This window comes from Typopeltis vanoorti, chromosome 20 (genome assembly GCF_054136105.1).
Source record: "Typopeltis vanoorti isolate ZY-2024b chromosome 20, IOZ_Tvanoo_1.0, whole genome shotgun sequence".
Classification (NCBI taxonomy): Eukaryota; Metazoa; Arthropoda; class Arachnida; order Uropygi; family Thelyphonidae; genus Typopeltis; species Typopeltis vanoorti.
Window position 1 is genome coordinate 103926373 of NC_143568.1, and position 16878 is coordinate 103943250.

At 35.9% G+C, this 16878-nt stretch overlaps 1 protein-coding gene across 1 annotated transcript in view; it reads left to right on the forward strand.

The window, feature by feature from the left end:
* mRpS23 (mitochondrial ribosomal protein S23) overlaps positions 1-16878 on the forward strand; it is a 46562-nt gene that overhangs the window by 17602 nt on the left and 12082 nt on the right. The window contains exon 3 of the mRNA XM_090410508.1: positions 3742-3816. Within this exon, the coding sequence (XP_090266634.1) occupies positions 3742-3816 (75 nt within the window). The remainder of the gene's footprint in view (positions 1-3741; positions 3817-16878) is intronic.

Genomic DNA, 16878 nt, shown 5'->3' on the forward strand with positions numbered 1-16878 from the left:
GGGACTAAATTGAGCCGTCCATTCAAGGCGACATTACCGTGCCACCTCCCATGTTTCCCTCGGAGATTCTACTCGCACAGATCTACGGAAGATATCCTCCAAAGCGATTACATTTGAAGGCTCGAACAAGGCGGGAACAAGTTTTAAGAGTTCAAGGACAGAAATGGTAATGTAGACTTTTGAAATACTAATTCCAGTTGTAAGAAGAGAATGAATTTCCTGTGTGAACGTTTAAATTGGACAGAACTTAAAGAACTGTAAGAGTGGCCTACAACTAGATACGTGTCCGAGACAGTGTTAAGAATTGTTTGCCCAAGAGGCCGAATAGATACAAGATTATGTTAAACTAAAAGTGTAATTGTGCTGATGTGTTCACTAATAGCCACGTGTATCCGAATGGCTTAATGATAATCTATGAATTGTATTTTATGATTGTATTTAAGGTTATTAAGATTTAGTATGTGTGATAAGTACGAGTTAATTAGAGCTTTTGATCTGAGTTGAGTGCAACCATATTATCCTGTTTTGAAGTGTATCATAGTGTATCACCTTTAAGCTCATTAAATTGTTTCATTCATGTACTTGCCTGATCTGCCTATATTATATGAATTCAAAACTACCGCTCATAAAAATAACAACAAACCAAGCGGGATAAACCCATGAATGCTAATGCAATAAGTAAGCCGCAACTGTAAGAAAGAAAAGGACAAGCGGGGGGAAGAAAAATTTATGCTTGATCAAATAATCCTTAACTCTCTAAAGGGGCCACCCTGAACAAGAATCCTTTCTACCTAGGTATTAGCTGGCGCAGCATAAATATAAGTGTGTTAATACTTATAGGGTGAACTTCTTCAGATTGTTTGTTTAGGACATAGAGAGGCCAATAGGACTGCAATGCACTGAATGAGAGAATATTTGATTGTAGAGTTTAAATTATAAGGGATAAATGTGTATAAGTAAGGTACAGTGTTAGACGAGTTTTGAATTTAAGAAAGATAGAATATTGGATTAGTTAAGAAAGGGTAGATAACTAATTAAGTAAGGAAAAGGCAAAATAGGATAAGAGAAAGTCACAACATAAATGGCGCAGCTGGTAGGATAAAGGAAAGATATAAAACAATAGAAGTTAATCTAAACGATTAGAGTACAAACGTATTATAACAAATAAGTAGAGAGATAAATAATATAAGAAAAGCACTAACATAAATGGTGCAGCCGATAAGGTTAAGATAGAAAAAGGTCTAGGTTAGAAAAGATTGAATAAAATATAACCAGTATAAATAAAAACAAGAATTCGACACAACAATATATATATATATTTATTTATTATTATTATTATTATTATTTTATTCACAACTGCAATTCACCTTATTGCCAGCCTAACTGGCTGAGTGGATTGTGTATACTATGTGGCTTGTAATCCTGCTCTGAGCATGTTTCTGGCTGTCTTTAGGTGCTAAATGAATTTCATCAGCCTACTTATTAAAGGCCTATAGTGATTTGAAAAAGTTCTGTTTGAGTCTTTAGAGTAGGACTTCCAGACAGTAAAAAAAAATATAAAAATCAATTAAAAAAAATAACTAAGGCTCACTTACAGTACTAAATACAGCCTCTGTCCAAAAAGAAACCGAACTTTTGATAGAAAATAAAACACAGACCAATTATAATTGTTCAAATCATTTATTTCAACCAATATACTCTCCCTCAGCTTTGATACAGCGTTTGGTTTGGCACAGTCAATTAATTCGTGAAATTAGTTTTTTTTATCAGTTTTTGGAATACTGTTGAGGGTCATGGTTACTGCTGTTTGAACATTTTCAGTGGTGTCGTATCACTTTCCTTTCATCAGCAAATGAAGTTGAGGGAAGAGAAGAAGTCACAGGGTGCTAAATCAGGTGAATACAGCTAGTGATCCAACACACAAACTTGGTTTTTGCTATCAAAAACTGTCTCACAATGTTCGAACGATGAGATGATGCATTATCGTGCAAAAGTGACCAGCTGCCTGCATCACAATATTCATGCCATACGCGACGAATTCTCGCTATTAATCACTTTAAAACTTCGAGATAAAATTCACCATTGACTGTTTGGCAAGGCTACGTGGATAATGCTCTTGGAATCGTAGAAACAAATCAGCATTGTCTTTACTTTTGACTTCTCTAAATGACTTTTTTTTGGATGCCCCTCTTCTGGCGGTCAGCACTCTGGTGCTTTATTTCGGGCTCATACTCAAAACACCAAGTTTCGTTACTAATAACGATCGTTTCAAGGAGGTTTGAGTCCTTAAGAGCGGTTTTAATGAGGTCCTTGCAATGTTCAATTTGATACATTTTTTGGTTGTCGGTCATGTGGGAACAAATCACGAATTCGATTTATGAAGGCTCAAACTCTCGGTCAAAATGTTGTGTACAGTTGATTTTGGAATCCCCAATTCATCTTCAATAAATCTCACGGATGATTTCGGGTTTTCTTTGATGAAATCATGCACTTTTTGGATGTTAACTTCGCTGTCCAGTTTTTGGACGGCCCGGCTTTTCATTGTCCTCAAGCGTCTCACAACCACTTTGAAATCGCTTAAACCACTCGTAAACTCGAGTACAGGATAAGCATTCATCACCGTATGCTTTTTGAAGCATTTGATGTATTTCGGTAAAACTTTTACCAAGTTTAACACAAAAGTCAATCACAGCTCTCTGTTTGAAACTCATTTTCTGACCGTTCGTCAAAACACACTGTCACTCTTGGACTATAACTCGGCTTCTAATGAAACAAATGTCATAAACAGTTGACACAACACTAATGAAGATTGCTGCTTTCGACAACAAAAAGATACAACAGGTGGCGCCACTAGTTTCTTCTAGTTTCGAAAAGTTCTGTTTCTTTTTGGAGGTTTTGATTTTTTATATTTTTTCCCCCAATAAAAGTGATTCTAGACTTAGCATTAGAAGTGAAATCCATATTGAAAATTAGTATCATTAATAAAAAAAAATGAATGGTCGTGTATCTCTTGTAAAATGTATGAATTTTTCTTCACAGACTGATAAATACATTCATATATGAGTGGCTGGCATATTTGCTTCAATATTATACAAGTAAAAATTAGTCATAGTATTAACAAAAATTTATAAATTGATCAGATCTGGTATTAAACATGTGACTATGATATAGTCAGTAGAGTGGTAGAGTATACTGACATCTCTCTAGTGAGATATTTGAGATAGTGGAAAATGTTTCAAGCCCTGCCCATTTCTTTAAAATTCAGATAGCCATAACTCCACAATTCCAGTCATTCCCATGTTCATTAAATTTTTATATGAAAAAAAAAACTCTTCTTTAACTGAAGAACTTGTGCACATTCTTCCTGATTCACCTGCAGAATACATAGTGCTACAAGGTAAGGAGTGGAATGGATCAAAAGTCCAAATTAGTTTTCCTTTATGTGCAAGTCTTCTCTCGGTTGTGTAGGTGTGATTCTTAAGTGAACCCCCATTATATGATGTTAGTAGGAAAATATAACTTCAGATAAAGTTGGTTCTCACTAACAAACTCATGAAAGATCCCAGCCAAAACTCCATGGTATCAGCGCTGCTTTAAGGCAGCACTTCTACTACAAAAAACTTAAATTATAAATTGAATTTTAGATTATAAATATAAATTAAATTACAGTTTTAAATTATAAATTTCTTTATCTAATATACTTGTTAGCATAAAATCATTAAGTTTTTGTTTCATTTATAGGAAGTTTTACAAGAATTTTGAGTCAGTTGGTGTAATAGATATGCTGAATCCATCTTCAAAGCCTTTATCAGAAAAGTAAGAAAAACTTTGATATATTTTATCATAAAAATTTTATAATAATAAGAATGATAAAAAAAAAAAAAAAATTGAGACTCTTCTATAAGACATGCAATCATAGTCCGCAGTGATAATTCTATACATCAGAATGCTAGTAGGCATGTGTGCTTTGTTATACAACCATTTCAATTATAATTGCTTGTTTACTGTGTTTACTCTCCAGATTAATTTTTAATATTCATTACTAGTAAAACTGACAGTAGCTGAATACCTCATGGGAACAGTGCCTATCATGATGTACTAGGTGGTGACAAGGAAATCAGTTCTTTTCCATCCAGTCAAAGAGGAAATTAATATCTTAATTGTTTAATTGGCTCATAAGATATGATTAAACTAAAGGATTTGTGAATAAATTTATGTAATAGTTTTATCCACATTGTCAATATCTTGAATTTGTTTTGCAGGTCATTATTAAGGTAGTTATCAGTTAAAAATAAAACTTCCTAGAAGGATACTTATATTCAATAGAATATTTTCATAGATAACAATAAAGTTCATATAGAATAGCTTTAATTGAACATGTACATTAGGCATATTAAAATAACTTTCATGGCTTACATATGTAACAAAACAAAAAATTATATAGAATTTATTCAAAAACTCCAATATATATTTCATCCAGTATATTTCATGGACATTGTCACTGAGATAGATTGTTAACTACATTCAAAAGATAATCAAAATAATGAGTCGTAAATCATGCGTATATTAGCTTGTGTCTCAGTCACAGCTGAAGCATATGATATCATACTATTATAGAGTTCAAAGGAACAACTATAGTAAGTTGTGTAGATAAAAATTATTTAAAAAAAACAAACTTATAACTAATAGTGATCGTTTCTAAAAACTTGGATATTAGCATACAGTCTGATTTGTTCAGGTTCAGACGATTTGGTAGCGTTTCACATGTTTCAAGGAAAAGACGATCCAATTTGAACTTGCTGGACTGAAGAAGTTTTATATAGTTCCCAAGAATGCTGTGCCTAGTATCAATAGCATGGGAAGCAAAGCCAGATTTGTTGGATTCCAAAAATGTAATATAGTCATGATGTTCTTCAATTCTAATCAAGGCAGAATAGTCTGTTCAAAATAGGGAAGATGACATGAGCAGGGTTCTTGATAGACACTTGGTAAAATGTTTCCATGATAGGAAGGAAGACAGTTTCCAAGCTGATTTGAAGGAAGTGTATAGATTGAATTTATGAAGAATGCTTGCTATTTGTTCCAAGGTTCTTTTAAGGTAGGGTATTGAAATTCTTTTCATATTGGATTGTAGTCTAGTAGAAGAATGATAATTATCAATTTTTTGAATGGTAGTTCTGTTGTATCCATTATATATCACATTGCTTTTAATTTTATTCAGTTCGTTTAACAAAAGGGAATCAGAAGAGCAGATTGTATGAGCTGTGTATATATATATATATATAAGACTCTTGATAATACCCATTTTTTGTGATGAATGATGGTGGAAGGATAAGTGAATGTATTTGCCAGTAAAGGTTGGCTTCTGATAAACTGAAAATTCAACATGACCTGTGGGATTCTGAATTATTAAGGTATCCAAAAAAGTGTAGTTGGTTATGGATTAATGTTCGATAGTGAACTTGATATGGGAGTACAAGGAGTTTATTTTCTCTAGGAATTGAAGTAATTCTGACTCAGCATGGGACCAGGCTGCAAATATATATATGATGATGATGAGCCTGTCTTTTCCACCCACTACAGGGTGAAGGCCTCTCATATTACAGGAGAGTTGGGGCTACTTCTCCCATGGTGACCCAGTCCATTTTGGGAGAGTGTATATATATTTGGATGAATGAATGTATGAAGGTGAAAGACAATCACAAACATCCATGCGGGATTTGAACCTACAGCTGGAGAGCAAATATGCCAACCAAGCCGGCCAAATATATATACCATCAACAAAACATAATCATATATACAGCTGAGGGAATATAGTGTCAAAGAGTTCTTTTTCTAGACGCTCTATAAAATAATCAGTAAAATAAATAAAACAGTACCATGTAAAATAGCTTGTGTGTGTGTTTGTTAGCTTATTTTACATGCTATTATACCACAGCTAATGGTGACAAAGCTTTACTGGATAGTGACAATAAAGATGTTCTGGGAATTCAGTATGATGGACTTCATGAGATGTGGTGTATGTGCCATGTATTCACTACTATAAAATCGAAATAAAGAATTATTAGCATTGTAAATGAAAGCGAGAGGCTGAAGTGTTTGTGTCAACAGTGAATGGTGTTATGAACATTTGTGGCGGGGGAGAGAAAATGTCAGTGAAGAAAAAAAAAGACTGAAGAGTTAAAGTGTAAATGACAAAAATGTGAATTGTATGGAAGTAACACAAAAGAATTACTGAAAAATATAAATAGCAAGGTGGTTTTAATAGTGTGCTTATGCATATATTTTTGGTAAAGGACAAAACATGAGATTGAACAGCTAGAGGGCCTGGATAGTAGTATAACAATGAAGAGTGGATGATGAAATCGCTTTCCTGGTACAAAGATTAAAGATGTTAGTAGCACTATTAGAATAGAGGTGGGATGGTCAAGAGAAAGATTAATAATATTGGCTAGAATGAATGATTTAAAAGGTGAAAAGGTTTTAACTCCACTGGGATTTAAATCATCCAGTTAAAGCACATCCCTCCTCTCCTTTCCTGACTATCATTCCTAAAAATACTGTACTCTTGACACTTATACCATTTAGCATGTTTCTCTCTCATAGCAGGTGTCATTAATATCTACAATATATCTGAGGACCTAACATATTCACCAAACAAATTCTGACAACAGACTCTACCCTTTTGCTTCTGATACTCTAGCATTCGTGTAAGACAAGTTACATGCATGCTTTTTTGTGTACTGTTTTCTGTAGCCTGCATGACACAGTTGAACAACTTGCAGATCTCTGTTCTTATCTAGTGCCTTAATTATGCAGATATCCTTGCACATGTTTGATAAATCCTAATCAGACAAACACAAAATGTGTTGGTGATGGGAATGTGCATTATTATTATTATGTACACACCTCCAAGGAGTCCAAAGACTCATCGAGGGAGGCACCTATTCTACAACCCTCTGTTTCCACTACTTAATCCACCAACTACAGCGAATCGCTACCACCATCATCACCAACACCATCTACTTCCCACCACCACCAATATTATTTTTTTGTCTGTAAATTGTGTGTGTTCTCAAGTCCAATTTGTCTGTATGTAGATAAGAATTGAACTTAGGCTTTTTTCCAATTGAAGAGTGCAATTACTGTTCTTTCAATTGTGCTATGGAGGTGCAATTATATACAGACAGTTTATTACCTGGCAGTATATAACCTCTTCACTAAACATAGTGCCTAGATAATGCCTGTTCCCCGTATATATACGCTCATACTCTATCCCACAGCCTGGAAATTGGCCTATATTAAACCCATTCCCAAGAAGGGTGAGAAGTCACTGCCATCCAATTACTGTCCTATCTTGCCCACCTCAGTACTGTCTAAAGTAATGGAAAAAATCACCATTTCCCAGCTCCTTCACTACCTTGAAGGCACCCACCTAATAAATGACTGCCAGTAGGGATTTCATCACTGCCAATCAACAGATCTGCTCATATATGTCACCCATTTCTGAACAAATGCCATGGAAAAATTTGGCAAATCTCAAGTGGTTGCACTTGATATCTCCAAAGCTTTTGATCGAGTCTAGCACAAAAGGGGTATGTAGTACAAAGTCATTTGGTCTGTCTCAGGACTTCTGTAGTTGGATTGTCAGCTTTCTTTCTGAACGCACACTATGTGTAATGGTGGATGGTTCCTTATCCTTTCACCATTCAACCAATCAAGCCTCTCCTGGCATAAACTTATCACAACCATTGCATCGTCAGCTTCAAAAAACCTAGGATTTCTCTTTCTCAAGACGTTCATTCATCCCTGAACATTATACAAATCACAAATCTGTCCAGCTATTGAATACTCCTCTCACATATAGGGTGGGGGCCCCCTAAGCTCCTTCAAAATGCTTGACTCAATACAGAGGAGAGCAGTTAGACTTATTAATGACCTCTCTCTTACCAACTTACCCCCCCCCCACACACACTTATGCATAGATGTTTGGTTTCTGCAATATGTATATTCTACAAATATTTCCATGGGAAATGTTCATCTGAAATTGCAACAATAATTCCCCCACTTAATACTAAGCTCGTTGGAACACGTGCAGCTGCTGCTCAACATCCCTTCACAGTGCACCTTGAAACCCACAGAACAAGTTTCTTTTCCTCTTACTTCATCCCTGCAACTTCTGTATTGTGGGACAGTCTTCCTGCTGTTGTGTTTCCCAAGGAATACAATATAGTCTTTTAAATCAAATGTAAACAGTCTTTTCCAATCTGCTACCCATATACAGTACTAATGTATTTTAGGTTGATCAACCAACCTCTCGTGTATGGGTTCTACATAAATAAAAAAAAATAACAATAAATAGCTGAAATATTTTATCATCATCATCATCAAATTCCTGCCATGTACCCTCAAGGGGTGTACAGGATATGACAGTACTACATGAAAAAATTACATCATTACTAACTTCCTATCTACAATTTTCCTCCAAATCAGTCTGTTACTTGTCAAGACTCCAACATTATCAGATCTTATATTTCTATCGTCTAAGGCACTTTCTACCGTATCAATCCACCTATATCTTGGTCTTCCTCTGGATCGTTTTGCTGCCAACCTGGCAGAGAACACTTGTTTTGCTAATCTTTCCTCGCCCATTCTGTTTAAGTGACCATACCACCTGAGATTAGCTCTGCTAACGCATTCCTGGATGCTGACAATGTCAAGTTCTTTCCTAATATCCTCGTTTTTAATATGATATTGCCATTGATGCCATCTGTTCACGCCTATAATCTTTCTCAGGACTCTCATATCTGCGGTCTCAGAAGTAAAACATCTTTGGTCAAGTGTTTTACTTCTGACCCAGATCTCAGATCCATAAGTTAAAACTGGTTTGAACACTGTCTTGTATATAGCTAATTTAGTTATTCTGACTAATTTCTCTCTTATTCCATATGAATTTATTCAATTGACCTCCCACCATACCAGCTTTGCTGATTCTGTTGTCTATTTCTATATTTAATTTACCATCTTCAGTAAAAATCGTGCCTAAGTAGCTGAAATGTTTTACTTGTTCCACAGGTTCTCCATTCACAACACAGTTGACATTTTCAATGATTCTGCCTATTTTCATTGTCGTTGTCTTTTTATTGCTGACCGTCATACCATATCTATTACAACAGCAATTCAATTTAGTCAGAGAATCTTGCAGACTTGTAGTAGCGGATTTATTTAGAAGTATAACATCATCCGCATAAAGCAAAGAGCTGACATTAACATCTCCAATTTTGATATCAGGTTTAATACCACATTCCTTCATAATGTGATCCATATAGATAATGAATAACAGAGGGGATAATGTACATCCTTGTCTCACACCAGATTTAACATTAAACCATCTTCCTGTACTTCCTTCAATTCTAACTGCTGACTTACAACTCAAATAAAGACTAAGTATTGCTTGATATAATGCCCCATTGACACCATATAACTGCAGCGCATTGAATAGCTTCTCTCTTGGCACCTTGTCATATGCCTTTTCCAGATCGACAAAACATAAATACAGATCTTTGTTATATTCCCATACTTTCTCGACTATTTGTCGTAAAGTGAAGATCTGATCCTGACAGCCTCTATTTGGCCTGAATCCAGCTTGTTCTTCACCAAGCTTTTCTTCCACAATTCTTCTCAACCATTTCTCAAGTATACTTGCATAGATCTTGCCAGGAACACTCAGTAGGGAAATACATCTGTAATTCTCACATTAAGTTTTATTTCCCTTTTTATATATGAGTACTATGAGAGCTCTACTCCAATCATCGGGAATTCGTCCCTCTGTCCAGGCTTTCTGAACTATGCAGTGCAGCCACTGTAAGACTTTTATACCACCATACTTCAGCATTTCTGGTCGAATATCATCTACTCCTACTGCCTTTCCACATTTCAAGCCTTTGATGGCTTTTTCTCCTTCAAGTATGGAAATGTATTCCTGACTGCATGCCTGGTCAGTGTTTTTTATCACTGTGCTGTCATCACTGCTTGTTTCATTAAGCAATTTTTCAAAGTAATTACTCCATACTTCAAGTATATCTTTTTCTCCTGTTTTCATGTCGCCTTTATCATCTCTAACTCCTTTTACAGCACTCTTTCCTCCATTCCTAAGCTTCTTCAACAACCTCCAGAATATTTTGCCACCTTCTTGATATTTATTTTCTATATTCTTGCCCAAGTCCTCCCATGTTTTGTTTAGCTAGTTTTGCACACTGTTTAGCTTTCTTACATTTGTCTCTGTATTCTGTAAGAGTAAAAGCTGACTTATTTGCCAGGAACTTTTGATATGCTTTCTTCTTTTCTTTCAATGCCTCTTTAACTTCCTGTGTCCACCAGGGAGTTCTGATTTTTTTATCCTTGCACACAACCTCACCACATGCCTCTCTGGCAGAATCAATCAATGTTTTCTTCGGAGTTTGCCACTGAATCTCCAAAGTTTGATTCCTGTTCTCAAACTCTTTCATTTTCTTTTCAATAATCTTTCTGTATTTTAGTCTACAGTTCACATCTGAGAGCTGCTCAACTTTTATTCACTTTAAAACTTTCTTACATGTTATTCTTTTCAATATGAAATTCAATTTTATCCTGCTCAAGACTAAATAGTGATCACTTCCAATTTCAAATCCTCTGTACACTCTGGTGTCCTGCACCAGTGAGAAAACATCACTATCAACAATAACATAGTCACTGAGACTTTTCTTATTCCTAGCCTCTTCTCTCCATGTGAATTTGTGTACATTTTTATGTTGGAACATGGTGTTAATAATAACCAGTCCATGTCCTGTGCAGAAATCCAACAGATATTTGCCATTATTATTAGCTTTGCTCTTTTCTCCAAATTTTCCCAAAATATTTTTGTATGTCTCACAATCATTTCCTACTCTGCTATTTAGATCCCCAACAAGGACCAACTTTTCCTTTTTCATTGTGTCAGTTGCTTTTTCTAAAGCCTCAAAAAATTCCTCCACTTCTACCTTAGTAAAACCTTCTGTGGGACCATAGGCACAAATAAGTCTCATTGTCCAGTTCCCCATTCTCATATTTGCCCACATTACTCTACTTGAGACTGACTGCCATTCAAGAAGATTAGCCTCGTATTTTGTGTTGAATACTATGGCTACTCCTTCTTTTCCTTGATTGTCATTGCCTGAATATAACATTTTGTATTTATTGCTCAGAAAGATCTCGCCAGGTTTGGTCTTTTTTGTTTCAGTCACCCCTATTATGTCGATCTGGTACTTATCTAATTCCTCAGCTAGCTCCATTTCTTTGCCATTCAGGCTTCTTACGTTGATAGTACCGATCTTTAACTCTGGTGATGTTGAGTTGGGGTTTGTTTTCAGATTTGTTCCAGTAGCTGACTTTTCGCTGTTCGTCCTGGTTCCCTGGCGAAAACAACGGGGGCCTTGTTTAATCGGGCAATGCCCCAGCCGGCATGAAATTTTGTCATGTTGTACCATCATTTTTTATTTTGGTTTAACCAATATAAAAAATGGTCGGCTAAATCCCAAATTGCCAGCCCATCCTCGTTCGTTCAGTATCAAAGTAGATACCCAACAGGGTGCACCATGAGAAGGTGAGGATTCTACATTAGGTCAGAAGCCCTGGTCGGTTCTCCGCATTACTTTAAAGGCCATGTGGAGGTATCCTCTCAGTTATACAGCTTTGACCCTTAATCCTAAAATATTTTATATTGCATTTATTGATCCCATAAATGAGAGGTAGAACCTATAAGCACATCAGTGCCACGTGTGTGGTACAGGTGATGGTTTTGAAAGAAGAAGTTAATTGACATCAGTTAACAAGACACTAATAAGAAAATAAATAATATAATTATTTATTTAGTTGATGATACTTCAGTGGTTTTCTACCTGGTATCTTCAGAACACAGGACACTTTGTTACAGTACACAAACAGTAACAATTAGTTAATAGTGGGAATAGTTCAGAAATGTAATGAACAACATAAAGAACTGAAGTCCTAATTTGATGCTATCTGTTGTTGAATACAAAAAGAGGTTGGCAAGCATTAATTCAGTCTTAAAATGACTGTCTTCCAGATTTTTGGGTCACTTGATATAGCCATACATGTTGAGGTTTGGGGGGAATGTTTTAGCATGCTAACTGCCACTCGTTTATGACAGAATGTCCCCAGGCCATTCAGAATGACCTTGCCACAGTGCCTACACATCCACACAATTTGACTGCCTCTAGTCAGACTGAGTTATGCATCACAGAAACACATTCTCACAAAGCTTAGAAGTGGCATGCCACACAAGCAAATACCAATTTGATGCTTTAAAGTGAATGTGTTAAACAGCTGCTAATTCCAAAAAATACCATCTGTGAAGCAGCAGCAGCTAAGGAATTTAAAAAAGTCAAAACTTGGCACTAGCAGAAATTTGAAATCCTCCAATATAGTCATGCAATGGGACAACTTGTAGTGATTTCTGTTTGTTTTATTTCATCTAAACCTGTGTGATGTCCAAGAGATGGTCTGCTAGTCTCAGCTTTCCATAACTATAGTCCTGAATGTATTTTGTATGTTCTCTGAGGTGAATGTCAAAAGATCTTCCTGTCTATTGTATAGCTCTTTTAAGGAGCTATAAATAACATATGCAATTTAGCTAGGATATTGCTACAGCCAAACAAATGCTATTAGCTAGAACTGGAGGCATGTTTTATATTCCTTGTTCGATGAACCCATTCTTTCTACTTTTGGAACTTGCCCAGGTGCAATGACAAAGTTATGACCTCAACTTAATACGGTGGCAGCTTCTTCCATTAAGGTAACTGATGATAAGTTTACGATGGCACAACGTAATTGCAGTTGTCCCATTGCATGACTATATTGGAGGATTTCAAATTTCTGCTAGTGCCAAGTTTTGACTTTTTTAAATTCCTTAGCTGCTGCTGCTTCACAGATGTCAAGAAAGACTGCTCACAATTAAGGATTTAAAATATTGTACAGTTTGTTGTGTAACTCGTATATTTATTTTTGACAGTTCTACATGAGTAGTGCTAGTTTATTTGTGTAATAGTGCTAGACTAGCCTGTTTGTAAATATATTGAGCCTTGTCCGAATGAAACTTAGTTTTCATTTTCACATAGTTTGGGCTGGTATTAGTGTCTCAGCATCGTTTTAAGAAGGCTGACCATGTCAATTTAGCTACCATGTCAATTTCAACTTCCACTTACCAAAATGCCATGCTTTGCATATGGATATCATCTCTGTGTAGAATCCTCAGATGAGTAGAAAGGCTTATGTGTTGGTAGTTTATTTGGCCAAGGCCCAATGTATTTACAAACAGGCTAGTCTACCACTGTGATGTGAACAAATTAGTGCTACTTGTGTAGGGCTGTCAAAATATAGCTATCAACCTCTATATGATATTAAGAGTTGGAGGTTGTAATTGTTTGAGAACATTTTATGAAGAAGTTCAAATGAAGGTAGATGGAATAAAAGTGGAAGAGGAGAAGCAGATGGGATATACAGTTATATTAAAAAAGAAATATTGGGCAGCAGCTGCTTTTATTTTAACAGGCCCAACAGAAAGTGGAGGAATGGCGGTCACCAGTTGATTGGAGCACTGACCATGTAGAAGAGACATAAAGCTTATAGTGGATCTGTGAGATAGAGATTGAAATGAGTCTGTGAGGGAAGAATCGTCTGCGAGATGAACTGCTCTCTTCTGAATAGCATTGAGAATTTTTAGGTGCACACCATCCCAAACATGTAAATATTCTGCAGATGTGTGGGTGAAAAATAGCTTCTTGAGCAGAAGAGAATGTGTTTCTGGTTTACTTAGGGGTTGAGGAAGCTATTAATGCAATGTGTTTATGAAAAGAGATGCTGAAATTAAATATCAGTCTAAGAAAAGAGAGGGAGATGTGATTGTTTTTTGTGATTTAGGATAGATGATCTTAGATCCCTTTTGCAAGAAAAAAAAAATGCAAGGCTATGTGTTTTGGTGGCATTAAAGATAACCAGGTTGTTCTTGCTACGCTAAAGGATGGTATGGAGATCATGGTATCAGGCACAATTTTTAGATGATCTTGGAGCTTGGAATGCATGAGCATTGATTGGTTTGTCAGATGAGTAGGATGAATGGAGTATACTATCAGTGCACACCATTCATTTGCCTTAGTATCTTATAATGCACAGCACAAGTCCTTTTGGATGTGCATATTGCTATTATTAAGGAAAGGAATTGCTATCCAGACCAGTTTCGACCTTTATTGAGTTCTCATAGGAGTACTCAATAAAGGTCAGAGCTAGACCCAGGAAAGTAAATATATTGAAGTTAAATAAATTCAGAAGTCATATGTTTTCTATATTATTATTATTAAGAGAGACCTCCAGGAAGTCAGGGATTTATTGGCAAAGGCCACATACTGCACACACTAGCTGTCATACTTGTTCTTGAATTCATTTCACACTGCTTGCACAAACAACATCCAATGGCGATCCATTCCAATCATGCACCACCCTAAGAGAGAAAAATCTATATCTCACCTCCTTAGTGGCATTCATTCTGAACTTCCGAGGGTGCTGTCTTGTCCTTTCCCCACCCTCCATAAAATAAAAAATTCCATCAACTGAAATCCTGTATGACCCTTTCAGAAGTTTGCAAGTCTCAATCATATCACCCCTCTTTTTCCTGTTTGCAATGGAAACCAGACCTGCATGCATCAGTCCAAGTGAGATCTTATCAAGGCCTTGTAAAGAGGCAAAATGACATTCTTATCTTTACATGTCAAAGTTTGTTTCAGCATTGCAGTTATCTTTTGAGTTGTATTTGCAATCTTTGCTACATGGCACCTGAACTTCAACTTCCTATCTACTGACACTCCAAGATTCCTAGCCTGATCAGTTTCTTCTGGCATAATCCCACCAATATAATATGACATTGGATATCTAATCATGCCAAAGTGCATGACTTTACATTTACTAACATTGAACTGACATCCATTTTCCCATGCCCACAATTCCAGCCTATTCAAATCATTCTGCAAGTACTGCATTCCTGATTACCCTACCTATCTTTGCATTATCAGCAAATAGATGTATGTCATTTGTAAAATCCTTCTCAATGTCATTAATGTACAGATTGAATAACAGTGGACCAAGGACTGATCCTTATGGTACATCACTGGTTATCTTAAATCTACAAGTAATATACAATACAATATTCAAGTAATAAAAGGTGTATCACCATATTATTAAAATACTCTTAATCAGTAAGTGTTGCAGGAAGTTTTCCTGCTTGGTTGCATAGTAAAATTATAATAGACAAGAAATTATATTTTTGTTTTAATCCTTTAGACGCAAGCATAAGCAAACAATGTGCATGTGAATTATCTTCTCAACCAGGCTACTAGTATATAGAGGCAGTTAACTTCAGTTAACTACTGAGGCAACAGATGTGAAGTTAACAGCATCTGTATATAAGTAGTGTCATGTACAAACTTTGTTTTCTTATGCTTGGTAAAGGATTAGAACAAAAAGATAATTTCTTGTCTCTTATAATTTTATTGTACACATGTATATTGAAACATGGTATTATTAACAACTAGTCCATGTTCTAAACAGACATTTAGCAGTCACTTACCATTATTATTAGTGTTACTGTTTCTCAAAAGTTTTCCAAAACATTTATATGTCTGATATTCATTGCTTCTCTACTGTGTATGTTTCCAACAAGAACACATGTTTTTCTGTTTCTTTGTCACCTTCTTCTCTAATGACTGAAAATTTTGTGTTGAATATTATAGCTACTCCTTCCTTTGCCTGATCACTATTGCCTGAATAGTGATCAGGCAAAGATAACATCTTGTAGTTATTGTTTAGAAGACTCGCCAGTTTTTTTTGTCTGTTTTGTTTTAGTAACACTGTGCCAATCTTGTAGGCACTTCTCAAATTCATCTGATTTGTCAGATAAACAGAAGGAATTATAATTTACAGTGACTCAAGATCAGCTATGGAGGCAATCAAAAATGGCAATACCAAGCTCACACAAGACATCCATAAACTCTTAAATCATCTAAAGTGTTTAGGTAAAAGTTGCATTCTACAATGGATTCCTGCTCATGTAGGCATTGATTACAACGAAGCAGCTGATAAATTAGCAAAAGAGGCCAGAGAACTCAACCAAGAAACTCATATGATAACTCTTGCTGATGCCAATGCACTAGCAAAAGCTAAACTAATTCCATTGAAATCAGTGATACAACATCAAATTCCCGAGATCAATGCTGACAGAAGGACCTCCACTACGATAGCAAGACTACGAACAGGACATTATAGAGGAATGAAGATCAATACAGATGATACGAGAACATATAGAAACTGCAACAACTGCCCCAATACGGAACTGACACCCACTCACATCTTTACCTGTCCAGCAATTACAGCAGCCTTGCAAGAAATAGATCCTAATCCTGAACAACAGCTCTATACAAACAAAATCACAGACATAGCCAAAGCAGTACAAAGAGCGCACGGAAACATCTAAGACTCTTCAAAGGACAAGACAACAACAACAACATCTGATTTGTCTTCTTTTCATATCCATTGAAACCTTTTACTTTGATGGTGCTTACTTTGAATTCTACTGATAGTTGTTACATTAGCAGACTTTTCTCTGTTTGCTGTGGTTCTTGATGAAAAAACAGCAGTATTTTGTTTAACTGGACAATACCCCCAGCCAGCCAGCATAACATCATGTTATTTTGGTCTTAACCAATAAGAATACAGTTTGGTTGGTTAAATCTCAAAGTATCAGCCTTTTTTCATTTGTTCAGTTTCCACATGAATACCTACTAATGGAGCTTG